The sequence below is a fragment of the Oryctolagus cuniculus genome, chromosome 16 (genome assembly GCF_051225735.1).
Source record: "Oryctolagus cuniculus isolate XC-2025 breed Fujian yellow rabbit chromosome 16, ASM5122573v1, whole genome shotgun sequence".
Taxonomy (NCBI): Eukaryota; Metazoa; Chordata; class Mammalia; order Lagomorpha; family Leporidae; genus Oryctolagus; species Oryctolagus cuniculus.
In genome coordinates, this window is record NC_142882.1 from 21,604,135 (window position 1) to 21,626,730 (window position 22,596).

Below are 22,596 nucleotides of genomic sequence, written 5' to 3' on the forward strand. Positions count from 1 at the left end.
GTAAATAAAGTTTAAAATGAATGAGATGCAAGAGATTCTTGTGAGGATGATGGAGTCTGTGTTGATGCTTCAGAAGCACCTCAACCTTAGCATCCTGCGTCCCCACCCCACCACTCTCCCTCTGCTCATCAGCACTGCCATCCTCACTTCCTTTGGAATGCTCCTGTTCTGTAATAACAGCCAACAGGGGGCCTTGGCACTCGTCATGTCCTCTTCATATCTAAGTGATCCATACTTCCACAAATCACCTCGTGGCTCTCAGTTTCTGGGCAATGATCCCCAGGCTCTAGTCCTACTTAAACAACTAGAAAAGAAGACCCTGGACCCATTCTCCTTTATAGCTGCTTCCATTTTATTCAGAGCATTTATCTGTTCTCTTATATTTTATCTCCATCACTGGGATGTAGACAATTATGTTCTTCTAAGATATTAGACTTCTGACTGGCCAGTGCTTGAAACATGATTGGAAGTCAATTTATACAGTTCAACTGTAGGAAATCATTACTTATTAAAATAGTAGAATACATACATGCACTTTAGGCAAAATCTAAGTGAGGATGGAACTCTGCTCAGAGATGCTAATAAGAAGTTTCAAATGCACTAAATAAGTCCTGTATGGGACCAGATCCATGCACAGTGTATATAAATCAGTGCTTGCCTGCAACATATACATGGCAGAATTTCCCCTATGTGAGCAATGGCTCCTCAGTAGTCATGTAATTATCTCTTTCCTGGTAGTCGTCTCAACCACTGGCATCAGGGAATGATTCACAAACTTCAAGATTTCTTCTGGGAGTCTCAGAGGACCCTCATATTTGGGCTCTTCCTCTCCATGTACCTGGTCACTGTGGCTGGGAACCTGCTCATCATCTTTGCCATCCTCTCAGAGCCCACCTCCACACACCCATGTACTTCTTCCTCTCCAACCTGTCCTTGGTGGACATCTGCTTCACCTCCACCACTGTCCCCAAGATGCTGGTGAACATCCAGATGCAGAAAAAAGCCATCAGCTATGCAGGCTGCATCACCCAGATGTTCTTCTTCCTGCTTTTTGCGGAGCTGGACAATTTTCTCCTGGCCATGATGGCCTATGACAGGATTGTGTTCATCTGCAACCCCCTGCACTACATGGTCATCATGAACCACCAGATGTGTGTGCAGCTAGTCCTGGTGTGCTGGGTCATCAGTGTCCTGCATGCCTTGTTACAAAGCTTAATGGTGCTGTGGTTGTCCTTCTGTGTACCCCAGGAAATCCATCACTGTTTCTGTGAACTGAATCAGATGGCCCATCTTGCCTGCTCTGACACTTTTCTTAATGACATGGTCGTATACTTCATACCTGTGCTGCTAGCTGTTGGTTCACTGGCTGGGATCCTGTGCTCCCACTATAAGATCGTCTCCTCCATCCGAGCAATCCCCTCAGCTCAGGGGAAGGATAGAACATTCTCCACCTGTGCCTCCCACCTGTCCGTTGTCTCCTTATTTTATTGCACAGGTCTAGGTGTCTACCTCACTTCAGCTGTTACCCACCACTCACACTCACCTGCCATGGCCTCGGTGATGTACACTGTGGTCACCCCCATGCTGAACGCCTTCATCTACAGTCTGAGGAATAAAGACATAAAGAAGGCTCTGGAAACTACACAAGGGTCTTAGCTCTGGAGCTAAGGAAGCAGTGATAATCATAGGACTCAAATGCCTGGGCCAGCAATCCTGGTTTCATGACCAGATTGTGAAAGTAGAATTTTCTCCTTCATTTTGGTTCCTGGAGTTGGTGTTACTCTGATTTCCACCTGTCTAACTTAAGCAACTTGCTCATTAAGACTTCTTCTCTTTTCGGTATCTAAACATCTTTTTTTTCTTACTTTCCTGCTTTCCCAAAGACTTTCCAAACACAGAAGCAGTTGGAATTCACCATTGTCTCATGGGACGGTAGAATAAGTTCTCTACACACGATGTGTTCATACTGAGTAGCTTTTTGTTTTACTGAAAAACATGTTATGTGTTTTGCTACTCTTATAATCAGATTATAGCTGGCAACTGAGGTCATTTACTGAGTGTAGGTTAGGAAAATCTGAGGCCACTGTCTTTCTCCTTTATCTCCATCATTCCTGGTGTATCACGAATGGCTCTTCCTGATAGCGGAATTTAATACATCTGTGTGTTTTCTAACTGGTCATTGGCTTTGATGCTCTCCTTTAGGGTCCTGTTTCTGTTTCAGATCCAAGTGCCTCCCTCAATCAGTGCACAACAGGTGCCTTCTGGAATCTACTCCATCATGTTCTTTAGTAAATGTGTTTACTTTCATCTACCAATTATGAAAACCATATCAATATCTAATGATGAACAGAGGACTGTTTTTTAAAGATTTATTTATTTATTTGAAAGGCAGAAAGGGGGGGGGGAGACAGAGAGACTTCCATCTGCTGGTTCACTCCCCAAAGAGTGAAATGGCCAGAGCTGTGCCGATCCAAAGCCAGGAGCCAGGAGCTTCTTCCAGGTCACCTACATGGGTGCAGGAGTCCAAGCACTTGGGCCATCTTCTGCTGCTTTCCCAGGCCACAGCAGAGAGCTGGATCGGAAGTGGAGCAGCTGGGAATTGAACCAGTGCCCATATGGAATGCTGGCACCATAGCCAGAGGCTTAGCCCACTCAGTCACAGCACTGGCCCCCGAGCTGGTTCTGACGTCACACCTCTGTGCCTGCCCTGTGCTGTCCCCAATGCATTGGTGGTGCGGTTGTGCACAGATGTTGGCGCGTAGGCGTCTCTGGACCCCACTGCAACTGTGTGCAGCACCCAGAACTGTGACCCCAAAACAGCTGTTTGGTAGAGAAGGTCTTTTCCTTGCATCCCTGAGACCGGGGATGAACACAGCCAATGCAGAAGCCAGGTCCTCCCCCAGCTGCAAGTACAAGGCAGGAAGACAGGCTGAGGATGGAAAGATGGCAAATCCAAAATGCCCTGAAAGACGCCATGACGTCACCGCGTTTCCTGCTCTTCCTAAAGCTGGACCTTCCTACACCCAACTTCCTGCTCCCGTCACGGTGGCCTGAGGGTTCTTTCAGATGAAGCCAGATCGGGGCGGCGGCGGGAGGGGGGTCTCCTCGGGTCGGGCCTGCCGGGCCTCCCTGGCGGTGCTGGGGGCCGCGCCCCTCAGGTGGGGTCAGCCACGCAGGCCGACGCCTGCTTCAGGTCGCCCACGGCCTCCTCCATGGCGCCACCATGAGCAGAGGGGACCCTGCCGGAGCCCCGCGCCCAGCCCCGCCTCCGATTTTTACCCCCAGCGCGACCCGTCGCGCCGCGCGCCCTCTGACCCGGAAGTGCTCGGCGGTGGGGCCGCTCCAGCGCGGCGCCCCCCCCCCCCCCGACAAGAGCGGGGCCGCCTTGAGCAAGAAACACGAGACAGGGTGGTACATCTCGGCGAGGGTGAGGCGGCGGCGCTTTTTAACGCGCCCGGGGACATTAGGAGCGCGGGTCCCGGCACGGGGCGGGTGAGGAGTGGTCCCCGGTAGTGGGCGGGGCTCGGGGGCTGAGGCGGGGGTCCTGAGCAAGGGCCTGAGGGGGTTCTGAGGAGACGGGCGGGGTCCCGGGTACAGCAGGCCAGGTGAGTCCCCGGAGAGTGGGCGGGGCCCGGGGCTTTGGTTGGGGGCGGGCCCGAGCACAGGTGCGGAGGTGACTCCTGGAGTGGTGGGCGGAGTACCGGGTGCGGGACTTACTGGGTCCCAGGATAGTGGATGAAGGGGGTCCAGGCTGGATGTGGTCGGTGCCAGGGATGTAGGGTTTAGAGGGTGCTGGGGTAGTGGGCGGGGTCCAGGGGCTGGGGATGGTTCCAGGGCAGGAACCTGAGGGAGTTCTGGGGAGATGGGTGGGGTCCCTTGGACGGAAGCTGAGGCGTGTCCCTGGATGGTGGGCAGGGTCCCAGGTGTGGGGCTTAGAGGGTCTGGGATGGTGGGCGGGGCCCCGGCACGCGGGTTGGAGAGGAGGCTGTCCCAGCATTCAGTGTGGAATTCCAGACACAGGAGCTGAGAGGGATCCAAGGACGGTGGATGGGACTCAGGAACTGAGGGGGTATCAGGGGTGGTGGGAGGAGCCAGAAACTGAGGGGGCTCCAGGGGGCATGGTGGGCGGGGACCAGGGGTTTGTGGGAGAGGGTGACCCAGGGACTTCTGCAGACGTGGGCGGGGCGGGGGGCCAGGCACAGAGGTGGGCTGGGGCTGGGACCACACACTTGGTCCCTGGAAGTTCCCTGGGTCTGGGAACAGAAGGGGTCCTTGTTCTGGGTGAGGATTCCTGGCCCAGTCCTGGGGGGAATAAAAAGTGGAAAATGTGCTGGCCTTGCTGGGAACTTGGGAGATATCTTTTTTCTTTTTTCTCTCTCTCTCTTTTTTTTGGGGGGGGGGGGTTTGGTTTATTTTATTTCAAAGACAGAGTTACCGAGGTAGATGTTGTATCTGCTGGTTCACTCCCAAAATAGCCACAACAGCCAGGGCTGGGGAAGGCTGAAGCCAGGAGCCAGGAGCTTCATCCAGGCCTCCCATGTGGGTGGCAGGGACACAAGCACTTGGGCCCTTGGGCCATCTTCTGCTGCTGGCCCAGGCCATAGCAGAGAGCAGGATCTGAAGTGGAGCAGCCAGGATTAGAACCAGTGCCCATATGGGATGCCGGCACTGCACCTGCTGCACCACAGCGCCAGCCCCGGGAGATGTCTTATGACTCTGCCTCTCTCCCTCCCCGTGGTCCTGCAGCAGCTGTACCGTGTCAGCAGCAGGCAGGGCAGCATCCAGAGGAGGGCCTTGGGAGGTGACACTCCTGGGTCCCAGTCTTGCTCTCAGCGAGGATGAGAGGCCTGGAGGGGACTTGGAGCTCATGGCTTGATGGTAAAGAAAGGAGGAAGTGACATGGAAGAATGCCAGAAGCCAGTGGGGGGGTATGGGTGGGGCTCTGCTTGCTACCCAGGATGGGAGACCAATGACCCTGCTCCTGGGAAGAAAGTGGAGGTGGAGGCAGCCCCGGACTGGCCAGGGAGAGCCTGCTAGATACATCCTGGCCAGGTGTCCAGCTTCTCTGAGGTTCCCTGACAAGCGCCAGAGCCTGTCCTTGGGAAGCAGGGGGTTGGCCGGGCTCCCCCTACTTCCTAGGGGGAAGGAGGAGAATTAGCACGCCCTTTCCCAGGGCCCACGCCAGGGGTAACCTGGACCTGAGCTTCCCACCTTCAGCTGACCTAGACCAAGAGCAGGCAGGGCCTGGCCAGTGACTGCTTGTGGTTATTGAAAGTTTTCCTTTTTTGTCTGAACCCAGGAAAAGTGATTTCTGTGCTTTTGAAGACCAGTGAAAAGTGGATGCCACAGATGCCATCCACATGTGGCTGGTCCAGCCTGGGATTTTTTTTTAATCTGCCCTGAACGATGACAGTGTCAGGATAGTGGCAAGGCTCATAAGGGGACACCAACAGCAAGAAAGTAACAGCTAGCCCCTGTCAGGGAAGGGGGCTCTGAAGGCCCAGATGGTGGCTCTGCTGTCACTGCAGAGGAACCCCGAGCTGGGAAGAAGGAAGTCTGGGGCTGCTTGTGTCTTGAGCGCCATCTGCGGGGTCCCACCTGGGTTCAATCCTTACCCAAAGGCCCTGGCCTTTTAGAACCTGGTGTTTGTCATCGTACACAGGATTTGCTGTGACTCAGGCACCTGTGTGTGCTTAATGGCAAAGGCCGTCCCCTCCTAGTGACCCACAGCATCCAGTGGGAAACAGGAGTCTGGGCAGAAGGCTGTGGGACAAAGCAGGCAGGAGCCCGTGCTGGAAGCAGGCGTCTAGACAAGCAGGGGCCTGTGGGGTGTGCTGGTACTTTGAAGGAAGGTTCTGGAATGCTCAGCACACACACCCCTCATCACCACCCCGAGTCGCTGATCATTTGCACTCCAGATATTTCTCCTTGGGTTTGGCTCTCAGGGATTTATGCCTGGAGGGGGGACCTGGCCCGCCCCTCCCCCACTTGCATGAGTTCTCTCCAGAGTGCACAGGCAGCACACTGGGTGGGCCTGTCAGGCACAAGAACAGTAGGCACTGGAAATGCACTGACAAGGGACGGCTCCATCTCGTGCTTCTTTTTAAGGGATTGTGGGACCGACAGTGTCAGTGCCCCCTTCCCACCCAGCTGAGTTTTATGGGAGCCAATGCTGGGTCTTGATGGAGCCTGGTGTCCCCAGTACTGATATAGGGCTGTGAAGCAGCAAACGGTAAATATGGACCAAGAGCTTTCTATTCAATTTTCAGTTTTCTGTTCAATTTTCAGTTTTCACTTGTTTTTCTCTTAATTGTCAGCTGACAACAGGAGTGCACCTATTCGACAGCTTCAGGAACATTTCCTCCAGCAACTCCTGACGTACCCATGGCTGTCTCCAAGGAGCCCACGCTGGGGGACATGGGAGGTGCCATCTTTCTTTTCTGAGGGGGCTGCCCCGCCCACTCCCCTGTGAGCTGTGGAGCAGACACCTTCTCCCTCCCTGGCCGTGGGTAGACAGACATCGTGGACCATGGGAGACAGGGCTCAAAGGCGTGGAGCAGAGCAGGAGGGCTTCAGACCCCTCCGTTCCATCCACCCAGACACAGGAAGGCCACGGGGAGTGTCAGGGATGCCGTGGACGTGTGTGAAGGCCGGAGCCACAACACGCTTGGTGGACCTTCTGCTGTAGCCAAGATACCTGTCCCTCTCTTAAAGGTATGTATTTTAGAGTTCTTAAAAAATTTGTAAAGGTTTATTCATTTGAAAGGCAAGTGACAGACAGCACTCCAGATGGCCACAATGGCCAGTCCTGGGTCAGCCGGGAGCCAGGAGCTTCATCTGGGTCTCCCATATGGGTGCAGGGCTCCAAACACTTGGGCCATCTTCCACTGCTTTCCCAAGTGCATTGGCAGAGAGTTGGAATGGAAGTGGAGCAGCCAGGACTTGAACAACTTCCCGTATGGGATGCCAGCAATGCAGGCAGTAGCCAAACCTGCTGCATTGCAATGTCATCCTGGTTTTTTATTTCTAGGAAACAAACTTTGATCAATGGTATTAAGTGTTTGTATTTTAAGGATGTCTGTGTCATTCAGAAATGTAGGTTTGAGGCCTGCATTGTGGTGCAGTGGGTAAAGCCGCCTTCTGCAATGCCAGCTTCTCATATGGGCACTGACTGATGTCCCAGGTGCTCCACTTCCAATCCAGCTCCCTGCTAATGCATGTGGGGAAGGAGCAGAGGATGGACCAAGTTCTTGGGCCCTTGCTACCCACAGGAAAGACCCAGATGAAGCTCCTGGCTCCCGGCTGACCCAGCACTGGCCATTGTGGCCATCTGGAGGGTGAACCTGCAGATGGAAGATATTCTCTCTCTCTCCTTCTGTCTTTGTAACTCTGACTTTCAAAATACATTTGAAGAAAGAAGGAAATCTGTTTCAGGTTCATCTGTTCAGTAGAGATTGCTTTTCCTGAGATGGATGTGAGTGCTCCTGGATGTTCAATGATAATCAGACCCCGGATGGACCGTGAGACACAGAGACGAGACCCTGCCTGCGTATAAGTCAGCCACAGCATTCAAGGTGAACGGACTTTGTCTTCTGGGATGATTGTTGGAGTTCTGTGTGTCTGTATCCAGGACACTTGCTTCCTCTTACCCTTTCATCCGGGTCTCCCACGTGGGTGCAGGGGCCCAAGCACGTGGGCCAGCCTCCACTGCCTTCCCAAGCCATTAGCAGAGGGCTGGATTGGAAGAGGAGGAGCTGGAACTCGAACCTGTGCTCATATGAGATACCAGCACTGCAGGTGGAGGCTTTACCTACTATGCCACAGCACCAGCCCCGTTAAAAATATTTTAATTTTTATTTATTTGAAAGATAGAAACAGAGAATCAGAGACAGAGATCTCCCCATCTGCTGGTTCATGCCCCAGATGGCCGCAACAGCTGGAGCTGGGCTGATCCAAAGCCAGGAGCCACAAGCTTCTTTGAGGTCTCCCACACGGGAGCAGGGACCCAAACACTTGGGCCATCTTCTACTGCTTCCTCAGGCCATAGCAGAGAGCTGGATCAGGAGTGGAGCAGCCGGGACTAGAACCGGTGCCCATATGGGATGCGAGAGCTATAGATGGCGGCTCTACCAACTACACCACAGCGCCAGCCCCTGAACTCTCTCTGTCTCTTGGTACTGGCTGGGAGTGTTTGAAATTGCTTACCTGGGGGATGAAGCAAATGGATTATACCGTCGGCATTGGTGTTTAGGAAAAGGCATGGGGTTTTTTCTGGTCTGCAGTAACTTTGGGTAATCTTGACGTTTCCTGCCCTTGTTTCCTGGAGTCGCTTCCCACAGGGTCTGCGGTGCTGGGTGAGACACTGGCACATTGAGCCTGGCAGACTCAATGGAGACTGAGGGGAAAAGGGACCTCCTCCAGGGGAGGAGGGCAGGTCTCCTGGTGAGCCACGCCCCATAATCCTCCCAGGGTCCCTGTTGGGAGCCCAGGGAGTGGAGGGGAACCAGCGGCCGGGTGTGGAAGTCACCAGTGAGCTGCACCCACCCTGTTGGGACCCCTGGTAAAGGCCTGTAGGGAGTCTGGGAGGAATCAGTGGCCCATTATGGAAGTCATCGGTGAGCTGCACCCACCCCTTGGGAACCCCTGGTAAGGGCATGTTGGGGCCTGTGACAGCTGTGGTCCTGTGCCTCATCCCCTCTCTGGCAGTAACGACCCAGTACCAGTGCTGGGATTTGGGACTGGTGACACATTTTTTTTTCCCCCAAGATTGATTGATTTGAGAGGGAGAGTTACAGATAGAGAGAAGCAGAGACACACACACAGAGGTCTCCCATCTGCTGGTTCACTCCCCAGATGGCCACAATGGCTGGAGCTGGGCTGATCCGAAGCCAGGAGCCTCTTCTAGGTCTCCCACGCAAGTGTAGAGACCCAAGCACTTGGGCCATCTTCCACTGGTTTCCCAAGCTATAGCAGAAAGCTGGGTCGGAACTGGAACAGCCAGGTCTCAAACTGGCACCCATATGGGATGCCGGCACCACAGGCAGTGGCTTTATCTGCTATACCACAATACCAGCCCCCTCTCAATTCTTAAAACTTGCTATTTTTTTTTTTTTTTTAGGTTCGGAGAGCCAAATTTGTTTTGCAAATGGTTCCTGCATTTCCCTTCCGGTCTCTTTTTGACAAGGATCTGGAACTCTGCCGTTTGTGGGGCGTTGCGGCCTGGGTTGCTTCCTGTTCTGTTCTTTCCAGGGAGACCCGTGGTAACACAGCAATGCACAGCAGCCAAGACGATTCTGCCGGCAGCTTTATGGTAGGGAGCGAGTGGAGGACCCACTGATGGCGGCCCAGTGAGTTCTAGTCTGTGATGGGTGCGTGGTGGGTAGCGAGCGGAGGACCCGCTGATGGCGGCCCGGTGAGTTCTAGTCTGCGATGGGTGCGTGTCAGCAGAAACTGGAAGAACAGCGAATGAGGGGCGTGCTCCACCCAAGGTCACTATTATGGGGCTGACCCCTCTGCTCTGGGGTACGCACCCCTGGCTGGCCACTTCCCTTTCTGTGGCTGCTCGTGGCCCATCTCACCTCGGCTCGGCAGAAAGTTCCAGACCCGTTGATCTGCAGCCCAGGTGTCAGTCTCCCTGTGGGTTTGTTTGCAAGGCAGCCTCACTGAAGGCAGACGGCACATCCTCATCCTGCGTGGTGGCCCCAACTGTGCCAGGGACCAGGGCTGCCCAGGTCACATGTGGGCGGGGCGCAGCACCTGCCATGCATCTGGGCTGCTCCCCTCCTCCATCCCTGAGCTGTTGCCAGCTGTGAGGCCAGGGGAGGCCTCAGCCGTCCCATCCCAACCCCGCTGTCTCTGCGGCCTGGCTCTGAAGGAGAGGTAGACCCTGCTCTGGGCCTTCTGATTGCAGGAGTGGCGGCTTGCTGTGTCGTCATGAAGGACGTGGGTTTGTCTCAGCAGGTAGTGATGGGGCCGCTGCTGGGGAACCTGCTCCTGAGGCTGTGCACATCCCAGTAGAAACCAGCCAACGGTTGAGCCTCAGCCTCCCATGGTGCACACCTGATGGCACATTTGCTCTGCTGAGGCCCCTACTTCACGCACTGCTCAAGGGATCTGGGCTGGGACGCCTTGCTTCCCAACGGAGACCTCAGTCCTTTTTCTAAGCTAAGTATTCGTCAGCCCATCTCCTCTCTTCCAGAGGACACTGCGGATCCGCCCCAGCTAACAGCTAAGGAAATCGGTTTATCTGCTGTGTACGGTACCTGTGAACATTTTTCAACCATGTGGGCCCGCTGTTTTGTAAAAGACACACCTCTGGGCCATTTCTTGAGGGGGGAACGCAGAGGTTTAACAGTATTTCATAAAGGCCACAACAATGCCAGTACTGGGGAGCAGAGCAAGCGTCCACGCCCTCTTCCCAGGCCTCCCGTGGTGAAATGGCCAGACAGGCCTTTCTTTCCAGAGCACGTGTGAGTGCCTGCGAGAAGTGAACACACTAACTCAGGATGAGGGGGATGCTCTGTGATGTCAGCACCAGCAGCGGCTTTTCAGGAGGACGATGCCAAGGCCTCTGCTGCCCCAAGGAAGCCTGGACCCAGGTCTGCCCATGTCCTGGCCCCACAGGTGGCTGCCCAGGGCCTCTGCCTTTCCCCACAGGTGGAGAGGCATGTCCAGGAAGCAGGAAGATTCTCACACTGCCACGGGGCAGGGGGGTTCAGACATCCAAATGCATGACACCTGCTCTGTGTCCCCGACAGTGGATGGAGCTCAGAACGGTATGAGAACCACACAGCCAGCCAGCCCTGCTGGGGCACCCTTGCCCCCCACATCAGCATCTGGCTCGGCGACACCAGTGATGCTGTAGGGAAGGCTCCCATCCCAGGGCTTCTTCCAGCAGCCCAGGTGGAAGGTAGCAGCACCGAGTGTCAGCTTCCGGGGGCCCTGTGATCCCGCAGAAGCACAGATGAAGGAAGTCCGACAAGACCCAACTGGCCAGGAAGGTCGCGTTTGTGCCCCCTGCTGAAGAGGCCCCCTTTGCAGTCCCTGGAACCTATGGCAGGTGAAGCAATGGTGTAGGTTCCTCCCTGCCTCTTGCCAAAGCATTGCACACCTTTAAATAAAGTGCGTGAGCCTGAACAAGATGCAATGAGCTGAGACGGCCGGCCAACGAGCAGGGCACCAGCACTGAGCAGCCCAAGGCTGCTTCTCCATCAAAACCCCATGCAGCCAATGCCAGATCCCACCTCCACTCCCCCAGGGAAGAAGATGGGGGACGCGTGTCATGCGGGGTGCTGGGCATGAGCGTGAGGGGGACACCTGCCTGCACATGGGAGTGAGCACTGCAGGCTCTACGGTTTTCCTTCTAGACCGAGTGTGTGTGTGCACACAGGTTTGTGCATGTGTCTGTGCATGCGTGTGTGTGCCCAGAATGTGAATGCACAGTCATACTCTGCACAGCTCCACCTGCTGCAAGGGTCTCACCAGGTGCCCAGATCCTGGCTGCCCACGAGGGCACCAGGGCTCCGTGGGGAAGTGGCCGACTGCAGGGCTGAGGCATGCGGCCCAGGCCCCCACGCCCTGCTGCACAACGCAGCCCACAGACCCCTGTGACAGTTCCCCATGGGCAGACTGGGCAGGCGACACTACCCCAAGCCTGCTCTGTGACCCCATGCATCCAAAATGCTTTGCTCAGCCTTCCGTGCACACATAAACTGATGTCCATTCCAAAGACTTCACGTGCAGGACAGAACACGGAATTTGGACCAAGTTTTCACACAGACTGTTTAGATGATGCGATTCGGGGCAGACCAGATCAAATCAAACCTATCAGCTGTACTCACCCACGGGTGATCAATCCACTGACCTGGCCGCCAGTAGCCTGCAGGTGCAGAGGGGGCCAGCACCATTCAGGAAGCCAGTGCCAGTGGGGAGGGCATGAAGGTGAGGGAGCCTTCCTCTAAACACACAGCAGGCGGAGGGACAGGCTCCCACCGGGCACTGCCCTGCTGGTACCTGCCTGATGCTCATGACTGGATCAGGGGCCACAGCCCCTTTCCCGAGAGGACACAGATGCGAGAGTTTGGGGGCTGTGCACCCTCCTGGGGAAGGCCGAGTTGATCCCGCCTCGAGCCTCGTCTGCCACAGGCTCCACCAGTGCCAGCATCTGCTCCGCCCACAGTGCTGTCAGGCAGCAGGCAGTCCCTCCAGGCACAAACTTCAGCAGCTATGAGGTGTGGACACCAGGTCCCCACACAAGCTCCTCCCATTGTAATACAACACTCCTACCACAGGCTCCTCCCACCACACAACACTGTGATCGTAGGCTCCTCCCACTGTAATCACCACTCCCACCAAGGGTTCCTCCCACTGCACACACACCACTCTTAACACAGGCTCCTCCCACCATAATACACCACTCCCACCACAAGCTCCTCCCACCACACAAACCACTCCCACCAAGGCTCATCCCACCACACAAACCATTCCCATCACAGGGCAAGAACGCAGGGGGTGTTGCTGGGCTCCCTGTGACAGAGTTCCCAACCCCAAGGCACAGGGCACAGCACCCAAGGAGGCCCTCTAAAGCAGGTGCACCTCGGGGCCAGCATCGTGGAGCAGTGGGTGAAGCCGCCACCTGTGATGCCGTCATCCCATTTGGGTGTGGGGTTCATATCCCTGCCACTCCCCTTCCAGTCTAGCTCACAAGCTGGCAGCTTGAGGGAAGTGGCGGACAATGGCTCGGGTGTGTATGGCCCCTGCTGTCCACATATGAGACCTGGGGGAAGCCCCTGGCTCTCGGCTCTGGCCTGGCCCAGCCTTGGCTGTTGCGGCCATCTGGGGAGTGAAGGCAGATTGATCTCTCTCTCTCTCTATTCCTCTCTCCCTGTACTCTGATTTCCAAATAAATAAATAAATTTTAAAAAGAAATTAAAAAAAGCATGTGGGCCGTATCAGCAGCTAAGGGACAGCCTCTCCTGGCAGCAAGACTGTGCAGCTGGGGTAAGTACTGCAGCCCCAGTACTGCTATGCGAAGGGCCCAGGGATCTGGGAGCAGGAAGCAAACACACGCTCTGTCTCTCCGTCCAGAGCCCTCAGCACAGGCGAAGGCCAGAATCCTGGCACCAAGGGCCCCCGAACCCAGGCCATGGGACAGCATGACACAGGGGCAGGAAGCACTGGCACACGGGGACTCGCACAAATAAACTTCTAGCTGCTTCCTACAAGGTGGGTGACCCACGGGACCACCCACCAGCAGTGTACACATGACCAAGCCCACCCTTGGTCACCTGCACGCTGAGTCCCACCTACGCGGGTCACATGGAAGAAGCCACCGACTGGACGCTTATTAAAGAAGGACACCAATAAGGGGAGGAATAGGAACCAGAATTCCCTCAAAACTCTTTAAAAAACCAACTGCTGGAGGCCCACACCAGTGCACAGCACACTAAGCCACCTACGACAATGCCAGCATTGCATACTAGTGTGGAGGTTCGAGTCCCAGCTGCTCCACTTCTGATCCAGCTCCCTGCTAATGTGTCTGGGAAGGCAGTGGAAGATAGGCCAAGTGCTTGGGGCCCTGCACCCATGTGGGAGACTGGAGAGAGCTCCAGGCTCCTAGCTTTGGCCTGGCTCAGACTTGGCTCTTGTGGTCATTTGAGGAGGGAACCAGTAGATGGAAAATCTCTCTTTCGCTCCTCTGCCTTTCAATAATAAATTAATGTTTAACAACATCATCAACTGCTAATGACATAAACTGTGATTCAATCTCAATACTCAGCCACCACAGGGAAACACAGGGTGGGGGATTCTGCGTCTGCACAGAGGGGACAGGCTGCTTGAAGGGTCACCAGCTGCTGGCTGTGGGGAGGACACAAAGCCACAGGAGCACCACCCGCAGCCCCTGTTGGTCTCTGCAGCGGCCGTGCCCGTGGCCCCAGGGGTGCCCATTCTCAGCCTAGTGTGTCCACAGCTGCAGGAACAACACAAGTGAGCAGCATCTGCCCTGCAGTGGGCAGGGAGCCCCCACGCGAGGCAGCTGCCCAGAGGGGGCCCAGCCGTCGTCTCCTGTGCTGTGGGACAGGCAGAGCCTCGCTCACCGACAGACACTGTGCACTGGGGCGGGGAGGGGCATCAGAGCACGAGGGGCTACTGAATGCTAACAGCTCAGACAGGAAGGGGCCTGCCCGGGTGGTGGCAGATGAGTGGTGGAGCCAGCCACGTGGGCTGGTCAGGCCACAGCAGGCAGAGTGGTGTGGCAGTGGGTGGGAGGCTGCCTCAGCCCATGCCTCCTCTGTGCACAGCAGCCACAAGGGCTGCAGGGTGGTGTTGCCATGGCGACCAAACCACCCTTGGAATGCCCTACAGGGTCCAGGGTCTTCCGATGGCATCGGGGGTGACTGCTGTGACATCACCTAGGCAACTCGGTCACCTCCCTCTGGAGGAGCAGGGAAGGGACAGCTGGTTCCCTCTGTACTGGGTCCAGCTGAACGCTGCCAGGGCCGCACCTGCTGTCTCCTGACACCTGGGTCCAGGATACGGACCTGGAGCTTCTGAAGAACCAGGCTCCTCCCACCGAGACCAGCAGCTGTGAGGGCGTCTATGCCCATGGGATGCCCGCCCCTGCCCCCGTGTCACCTCATGACCTCCCCTGGCTTTCTGCTCTCCTGGTGGTTTCTACTGGGATGTGCACAGCCTCAGGAGCAGGTTCCCCAGCAGCGGCCCCATCACTGCCTGCTGAGACAAACCCACGTCCCGCATGACGACACAGCGAGCCGCCACTCCTGCAATCAGAAGGCCCAGAGCAGGGTCTATCTCTCCTTCAGAGCCAGGCCGCAGAGACGGTGGGGTGGGATGGGACGGCTGCGGCCTCCCCTGGCCTCACAGCTGGCGACAGATCACTGGCCTCCTGTAGCACACAGAGCACCCCCCACCCCCCGCTGGCTTCTGGCTCTCTTCCCTGTCACTTCCTCCTTTCTTCACCATCAAGCCGTGAGCTCCAAGTCCCCTCCAGGCCTCTCATCCTCGCTGAGAGCAAGACTGGGCCCCAGGGGCGTCACCTCCCAAGGCCCTCCTCTGGATGCTGCCCTTCCTGCTGCTGACACGGTACAGCTGCTGCAGGACCACGGGGAGGGAGAGAGGCAGAGTCACAAGACATCTCCCGGGGCTGGCACTGTGGTGCAGCAGGTGCAGTGCCAGGCATCCCATATGGGCACTGGTTCTAGTCGCAGCTGTTGCAATTCCGATCCAGCTCTCTGCTATGGCCTGGGCCAGCAGCAGAAGATGGCCCAAGTGCTTGTGTCCCTGCCACCCACATGGGAGGCCTGGATGAAGCTCCTGGCTCCTGGCTTCAGCCTTCCCTAGCCCTGGCTGTTCTGGCTATTTTGGGAGTGAACCAGAAGATACAACATCTACCTCGGTAACTGTCTTTGAAATAAAATAAACCAATCCAAAAAAAAAGAGAGAGAGAGAGAGAGAGAGAGAGAGACAGATCCTACAAGTTCCCAGCAAAGCCAGCCTACTTTCCAAATCTTCACCCAGAACAAGGACCCCTTCTGTGCCCCAGACCCACGTGGAACCTTCCAGAGGCCAAGTGTGTGGTCCCAGGCCTACCCCCACCTCTGTGCCCAGGCCCACCTCCCCAGGAGTCCCTGCACCCCTGAACCCCGCCCACCATCCCCCTGGAGTCCCCTCAGTTTCTGGCCCTGCCCACCATCTTTGGACCCCTCTCAGCTCCTGTGTCTGGAATTCCACACTGAATGCTGGGACAGCCTCCTCTCCAACCCCCATGCTGGGGCCATGTCCACCATCCCAGACCCTCTAAGCCCCACACCTGGACCCTGCCCACCATCCAGGGACACGCCTCAGTTTCTATCCCAGGGACCCCACCCTTCTCCCTAGCACCTCCGCAGGTCCCTGCCCGGGAACCATCCCCAGCCCCTGGGCCCCGCCCACTACGCAAGGACCCTCTAAGCCCCATACTTGTGACCCTGGCCACATCCAGCCATGACCCCATCACCCACTATCCCAGGACCCTGTAATTCCCATGCTCAGAACCCTGCCCACCACCCAGCTAAACCCCTCAACCCCAGGCCCCGCCCACTATCCCAGGACTCTTTAAGCCCCACGCCCTTGACCCTGGCCACATCCACAGCGCCACGGCTCACTAGGCTAATCCTCTGCCTTGCGGCGCCGGCACACCAGGTTCTAGTCCCGGTCAGGGCGCCAGATTCTGTCCCGGTTGCCCCTCTTCCAGGCCAGCTCTCTGCTTGGCCAGGGAGTGCAGTGGAGGATGGCCCAAGTGCTTGGGCCCTGCTCCCCATGGGAGACCAGGCTAAGTATCACTTCACTTATGTGAAGATTCTAACATGACTCCGAGTGGAAAAGCTGATGATGAGTGAAGGATAAAGAACTGATGCCACATGATGGTGGAGGTGATGCAACCTTCAGAAATAGATACAACTAGAAAAGCCCAGAGACACCATAGGGAATAAAAGGAAGAGAAGATGGATATACATGTACACAAGATGATTTGTCAGCTTGTATGAGGTAAAGAACATTTTGCATCAACAAAGCAAAGGCAGGGGTAGGGCAGTAAGATGGCCTTATGGACTTGGTAACACGCTTGACTATCCCTCAAACACACACACACATGCACACACTGACACAGGCACACACATACAAACATGCATACATTCACATACACAGATGTGGACACACCCACACACATGTGCACACACTCAGACATGCACACACATGTTCACACCCACCCACACGTACCCACACACATGCACACACATACATTCACATACCCACCACACATGCACACTCACACACATGTGCACACCAACATACAAACGCACACATCATACCCCATATACACAAACACACAAACACATGAAATGACAGGCAGCGATGTTGTCAGTTTGAAAGACAATCTCTTGTTCAGAATCTGCCTCATCACCAGAAAATCTCAATCTGCACCATTTCAAAAATTAAAAACAGCAGGGGGGATGTCTGGTGCTGCATTTAAGATACTGCTTGGGACACACACATACCAGATCAGGTTGCCCAGGTGTGAGTCATGGCTTTGCTCCTGATTCCAGCATCCTGCTAATACACCCTCTGAGAGGTTACAGTGACAACTCAGCTACATATATTCTGCCAGTCACATGGGAGACCCACACTGAGTTCTGGGCATGTGACTTCTTTGACCTGGCCCAGTCTTAGCCAGGCCAAATGTTGTAGGCATTTTCAGAATGAACTAGAGGAGAGTGGCTCTCTCTTTTGTTTGTATGTCTTTGTCTATTTCTTTTTGTTTCTCTCCTATTCAAGTAAAATAAAGATAAATAAATATCAAAACAGAAATGTCCTCATATGCCTGTCTTTCCCTTCAGAGCTGCCATTATTTTTATCTCTTTCTTTTGTTTTCTTTAAGATTTTATTTATTTATTTGAGAGGCAGAGTTATAGACACACACACACACACACACACACAGATATCTTATATCTTCTAGTACACTCCCAAAATGGCTGCAATGGCTGGAGCATGGCCAATCCAAAGTCAGGAACCAGGAGCTAATTCTGGGTCTTCCACATGGGTACAGGGCCCAAGGACTTGGGCCACCTTCTGCAGCTTTCCCAGGTGCATTAGCATGGAGCTCAATCAGAAGAGGAGCAGCTGGGACTAGAACTAGCACCATTTTGGGATGTCAACACTACAGAGACAACCCAGTATGCCACGGTGTCGGCCCCCCACCATCTTTCTGTATACCCCTTAATTGCCAAGATTCTTGGATCCCTGTTCTACTTTTACAGAACTTCTTTGTGCTTCTGAATTCCTGCTCTGACAGGGCTTCCACTAGGATCATCTAATTGTCAACAAGGAATCCTGTGTTGCTAGTTTCAGAGGGCACTCCTGTATTTTGACACCATGAATAATTACAATACTTAAGCATGAGAGTAAATGAACACCCCAATCTCTCTATCTGAAATAGACAGGATTGGCTATCAGGTGACCTTGGGTAAGCTCTCAACTTCCACTCTGGGCCTTTCCTGCAGGGCCTGCTGGGCTCTCAGACTCACCTGCATGGGTTCTCTGGGAGGAAGGTCTCTGGGCAGAGGTGTGACTCCTCCAGGGATGGATGATGATGGACACTGAAGCTCTGTCCCACAGAGACAGCAGGAAGGAGTCAAACATCAGTCCCTGAGCCAGATGAAGATTGCGGTGAATTACAGCTCCCTGTCTCTGCACAGTAGGCACATCTTCCTCCTGGGGCTCTGACCTATGAGCACCTGATTTCCCCATGGGGACTTTGGTCTGGGCAGAAACTTTCTGGCCAATCCTCTGTTCCCACGAGACCTGATTGAAGTCATGTGTGCTCAGAGTTGATTATTCTTTCTCTGTGGATTCTCCTGCCTCCTAGAGGGCAATGCTTTCAGCCACTGACCCTATTTGATTCAACACTTTCTCCAGAATGCAAGATGGAAAAACTCATCTTCAAGAAATCCCTAGTGTTCTCTAATCCAAAAGTATGGTTGGGGATGCAGCTGCAGACATATCAGGAACAATGGTATTTCCCTCTTCAAGAAGGGAAAAACTGTTTCTCTATGTAAAACAAGGGCTCTTCACTTATAATGAGTTAAAAATTTTAATAACAATTTTTTATAAATATGACTTTAAGAATATAGTGGTTCTTCCCACCATGAATGAGAAATTAGATTGCATTTATTTACTGTCACTTAGTTTTTCACATGTCTGTGAGTTAAAAGAGTGATATTTGTATTTTATTTTATTTGACACAATGTATGGGGGACACTGAACATTGGGTACATGTATGCACTATGTTATGATCAAATCAGGGTAATTAGCATATCAATCACCTCAAACAAGGAGCATATCTTTGAGAAGGAAACATTCAGAATCCTCTCTTGTAGATATTTTGGGATATACTGAGCCTTATTGTTAACTGTAGTCATCCTACTGTGCAGTAGACTACAGAATTTATTCCTCTTGTCCATCAAAATCTTGTACCACTTGACCAGCCACTCCCCAGTCTCCTCTTCCACCTACACTCCCTGGCATTTGCTAACCACTCTTTCCTTGTCTATTTCTATGAGACCAACTCTGCAAGATGCTGCTTATCAGTGAGTCATGTGGTATTTGTCCTTCTGTGCCTGGCTTATTGCTCTTATCATGATGTCCTCCAAGGGCATTCATGTTGTCTAGAGTGACAGAATGTCCTTCTTCCAATAGCTGAACAGTATCCCATTGTGTATTAACACACAAAAATCAATACACAGGCAATGCCATGGCTGAGAAAGAACTTCTAAGATCAATCCTATTCACAACAGCTACAAAAGATTAAATCCCTTGAATAAATTTAACCAAGGAGGACAAAGATCTCTATGATCAAAAAAAAATCTTTAAAGAAAGAAAAAGGAGACACACACACATAAAATGGAAAAATCTTCCAAGTTCATGGATTGGAAGAATCAATATCATCAAAATGTCCATACTACAGGAAACAATTTACACATTCAATGTGATCCCAATCAAAATACCAAGGCCATTCTTCTCAGGTATAGAGAAAATGATGCTGAAATTCATATGGAATCTTGAGGCCCTGAATAGCTAAAGCAATCTTACACAACAAAAAGAAAGCTGGAGGCATCACAATACCAAATTTCAAGACATACCACAGGGCAGTTACAATCAAAACAGTCTGATACTGGCAAAAAAATAGATGTGTAGATCAATGGAATAGAATAGAAACTCCAGGAATCGGGCCGGCGCCGTGGCTCAATAGGCTAATCCTCCACCTTGCGGCGCCGGCACACCGGGTTCTAGTCCCGGTTGGGGCGCCGGATTCTGTCCCGGTTGCCCCTCTTCCAGGCCAGCTCTCTGCTATGGCCAGGGAGTGCAGTGGAGGATGGCCCAGGTGCTTGGGCCCTGCACCCCATGGGAGACCAGGAAAAGCACCTGGATCCTGGCTCCTGCCATCGGATCAGCGCAGTGCGCCGGCTGCAGCGGCGGCCATTGGAGGGTGAACCAACGGCAAAAGGAAGACCTTTCTCTCTCTGTCTCTCTATCTCACTGTCCACTCTGCCTGTCAAAAAAAAAAAAAAAAAAAAAAAAAAAAAAGAAACTCCAGGAATCAATCTACACATCTAGAACTAACTTATCTTTGACAAAGGAGCTAAAAGCAATCCCTGGAGCAAGGACAGTCTCTTCTATGAATCGTGCTGGGAAAACTGTATTTCCACCTGCAGAAGTAGAAAGCAAGACCCCTACCTTACACCTTACACAGAAAACCCACTCAAAATGGATCAAACACCTAAATCTATGACATGATACCATCAAAATACTAGAGAACATTGGAGAAACTCTGGAGGAGATTGGCATAGGCAAAAACTTCTTGGAATATACCCCAGAAGCTAGATAATCAAAGCCAAAATTGACAAATGGGATTACATCAAGCTGAGAAGTTTCTGCACTGCAAAAGGAACACTCAGCAAAGTGAAGAGGCATCTGACAGAATGAGAGACAATATTTTCAAACTATCCAACTGATAAAGGATTAGTAACCAGAATCTACCAAGAGCTCAAGAAACTCAACAACAACAAAACAATCCAGTTAAGGAATGGGCAAAGGGCTTGGACAGGCATTTTTAAGAGAGGAAATTCAAAAATCCAACAACACTTGAGAAAATGCTCAGGATCACTAGCCATCACACAAATGCATATCAACTTGTGTAAGCATGGGGACTAATTTATGTGTGTGCAATTCTTTCCAAGTCAACCTGGTACCATGTGAACTACAGCCAATCATGTGTGTGAACATAAACATACATGTGGACATACACACATTGCAAATTCACCTGAATGCATGAAAACACCCAGAACATCTTGGGGCTGGCAATGTTGTGTAGCAGATTAAGCTGCTGTGTGGCACCAACATCCTATATGAGCACCATTCAAGTCATGGCTGCTAAACTTCAGAACAAGCTCCCTAATAATGCACCAGGGAAAGCAACAGAAGTTGGCCCAAGTGCTTAGGCCCCTGCACCCATGTGTGAGACCTAGACGAAGCCCTGGAATTCTGGCTTTGGCTCTGCCCAGCAGTGTTTATTGCAGCCCTTTGGGGGAGTAAACCAGCAGACAGAAGATCTCTCTCCATCTGTCTCTCTCTGTCTCTCTCTCTCTCTCAATCTCTCAACCTTTCTGTAAATCTGTATTTCAAATAAACAAATAAATTTTTGAAAAAAAAATACACATATTACCCCAAAGTTTGATAGCTGTGATTTTCTCTGTGCAGCAGGTCTGGAACATAAATTTCCCTGGTTTGACAGTTCCATCAAAACCATGCCTTTGCAAGTGGAAGGAATCAAAGCTACTTTGATAGACAGAGTTACAACCCTTTACCAAGGACAGATTAGGAAATTTATATAAAATGGAGGAAGGAAGTAAATTTTTCTCAAGGATCTTGGGTATTTTTTAATGGGAAACACAGATGATGATATAAATAGATGTCAAGGGGTGTGTATTCTCCCAGCAGTGGAGATACTCCTCAAGAGGCCCACATTCCATTTCATACTATATGGGGTTTGATCCCCACTATGCTTCAGATTCAACTTCCTGCTAATGCACATCTTAAGAGCAGCAGGTGGTGGCCCATGTTTCTGGGTCTCCACTGCCCACATGGGACACCTGGTTGAGTTTTGGGCTCTTGGTTTTATCATGGCCCAGACTCACTTGTGATAATTTTGATGTAAACCAATGAATAGGAGATCTGGATCTGTCTTTGCTGTCTCTCATTGTCTCACTACCTTTCAAATACACATCAACAGATAATCTTTTCAATATGACACATCAGCACAATGAATGGTATTCAGTCTAAAAGCAGAATGGAGCGCTCTCATTTTGGGAAACCACGGATGAACCCAGAGATCATTAGAATAAGTGAATTAGCCAGGCACAGAGGAGAATTACCACATGATGGCACTTGTGAGCAGAATCTTATCAAGTTGATTTCATGGAAGTGGACAGTGGAATAGTGGTTAGCAAAGATCAGGGTGAGCAGGTGGCAGCGTGTGATGGCAGAGGTTGGTTAGTGCATTCAACGTTTCAGTTGGATAAGAAGAAAACCTTCTGGTGTCTACCACCCAGTAGGGTGACCACAGTTAACAATAGTGCTCTCTGTGTTCCAAATAGCTAGAAGAGAGGATTCTGAATGTTCCCAACTCAAGGAAGTGACCAGCGTTTAAGGTGATAGGTTTGCTTTGATCACGGCACAATGTATACGTGCATCTAGACACTGCACTGCCCCCTTCATTATGTCAACTAAAAGCAAAATAAACCATATATCAGCTCATCTCCTCTAATTGACAAACATTTGTTAATGAGAACTAAAAGGTGGTTCTTCTTTTAAGGTTTATTTATTTATTTGAAAGTTGGAGTTACAGAGAGGTAGAGGCAGAGAGAGAGAGAGTGAGAGCAAGTGAGCGAGCGAGAGAGAGATGTCTTCAATATGCTGGTTCACTCCCCAGATGACTGCAAAGTCTGGAGCTGTGTAAAAGGCAGTTCTTAAAGTGTGCTGTAA

At 52.6% G+C, this 22,596-nt stretch overlaps 1 protein-coding gene and 1 long non-coding RNA gene across 4 annotated transcripts; both read left to right on the forward strand.

Moving 5' to 3' along the window:
* Positions 1-906: 906 nt before the first annotated feature.
* Positions 907-1,656, forward strand: LOC100344871 (olfactory receptor 7A17-like). Its single transcript, XM_089315598.1, has one exon. The coding sequence runs from the start codon at positions 907-909 to the stop codon at positions 1,654-1,656; it is 750 nt and encodes a 249-aa protein (XP_089171724.1).
* Positions 1,657-3,274: 1,618 nt separating this feature from the next.
* On the forward strand, positions 3,275-9,800 carry LOC138845835 (uncharacterized). Of its 3 annotated transcripts, none has more exons than XR_011383016.2 (4): positions 3,275-3,427; positions 6,318-6,714; positions 7,435-7,574; positions 9,119-9,800. It is a non-coding gene; the product is annotated as an uncharacterized LOC138845835 (long non-coding RNA). The 3 variants fall into 3 exon arrangements; XR_016223385.1 differs by having other exon boundaries at positions 3,278-3,492; positions 6,600-6,714; XR_011383017.2 differs by having other exon boundaries at positions 3,280-3,492.
* The last annotated feature ends 12,796 nt before the right edge of the window (positions 9,801-22,596 follow it).

Excerpts from the sequence above, each read along its gene's own strand:
- LOC100344871 (XM_089315598.1), top strand. The coding sequence starts at position 907 with ATGTACTTCTTCCTCTCCAACCTGTCCTTGGTGGACATCTGCTTCACC.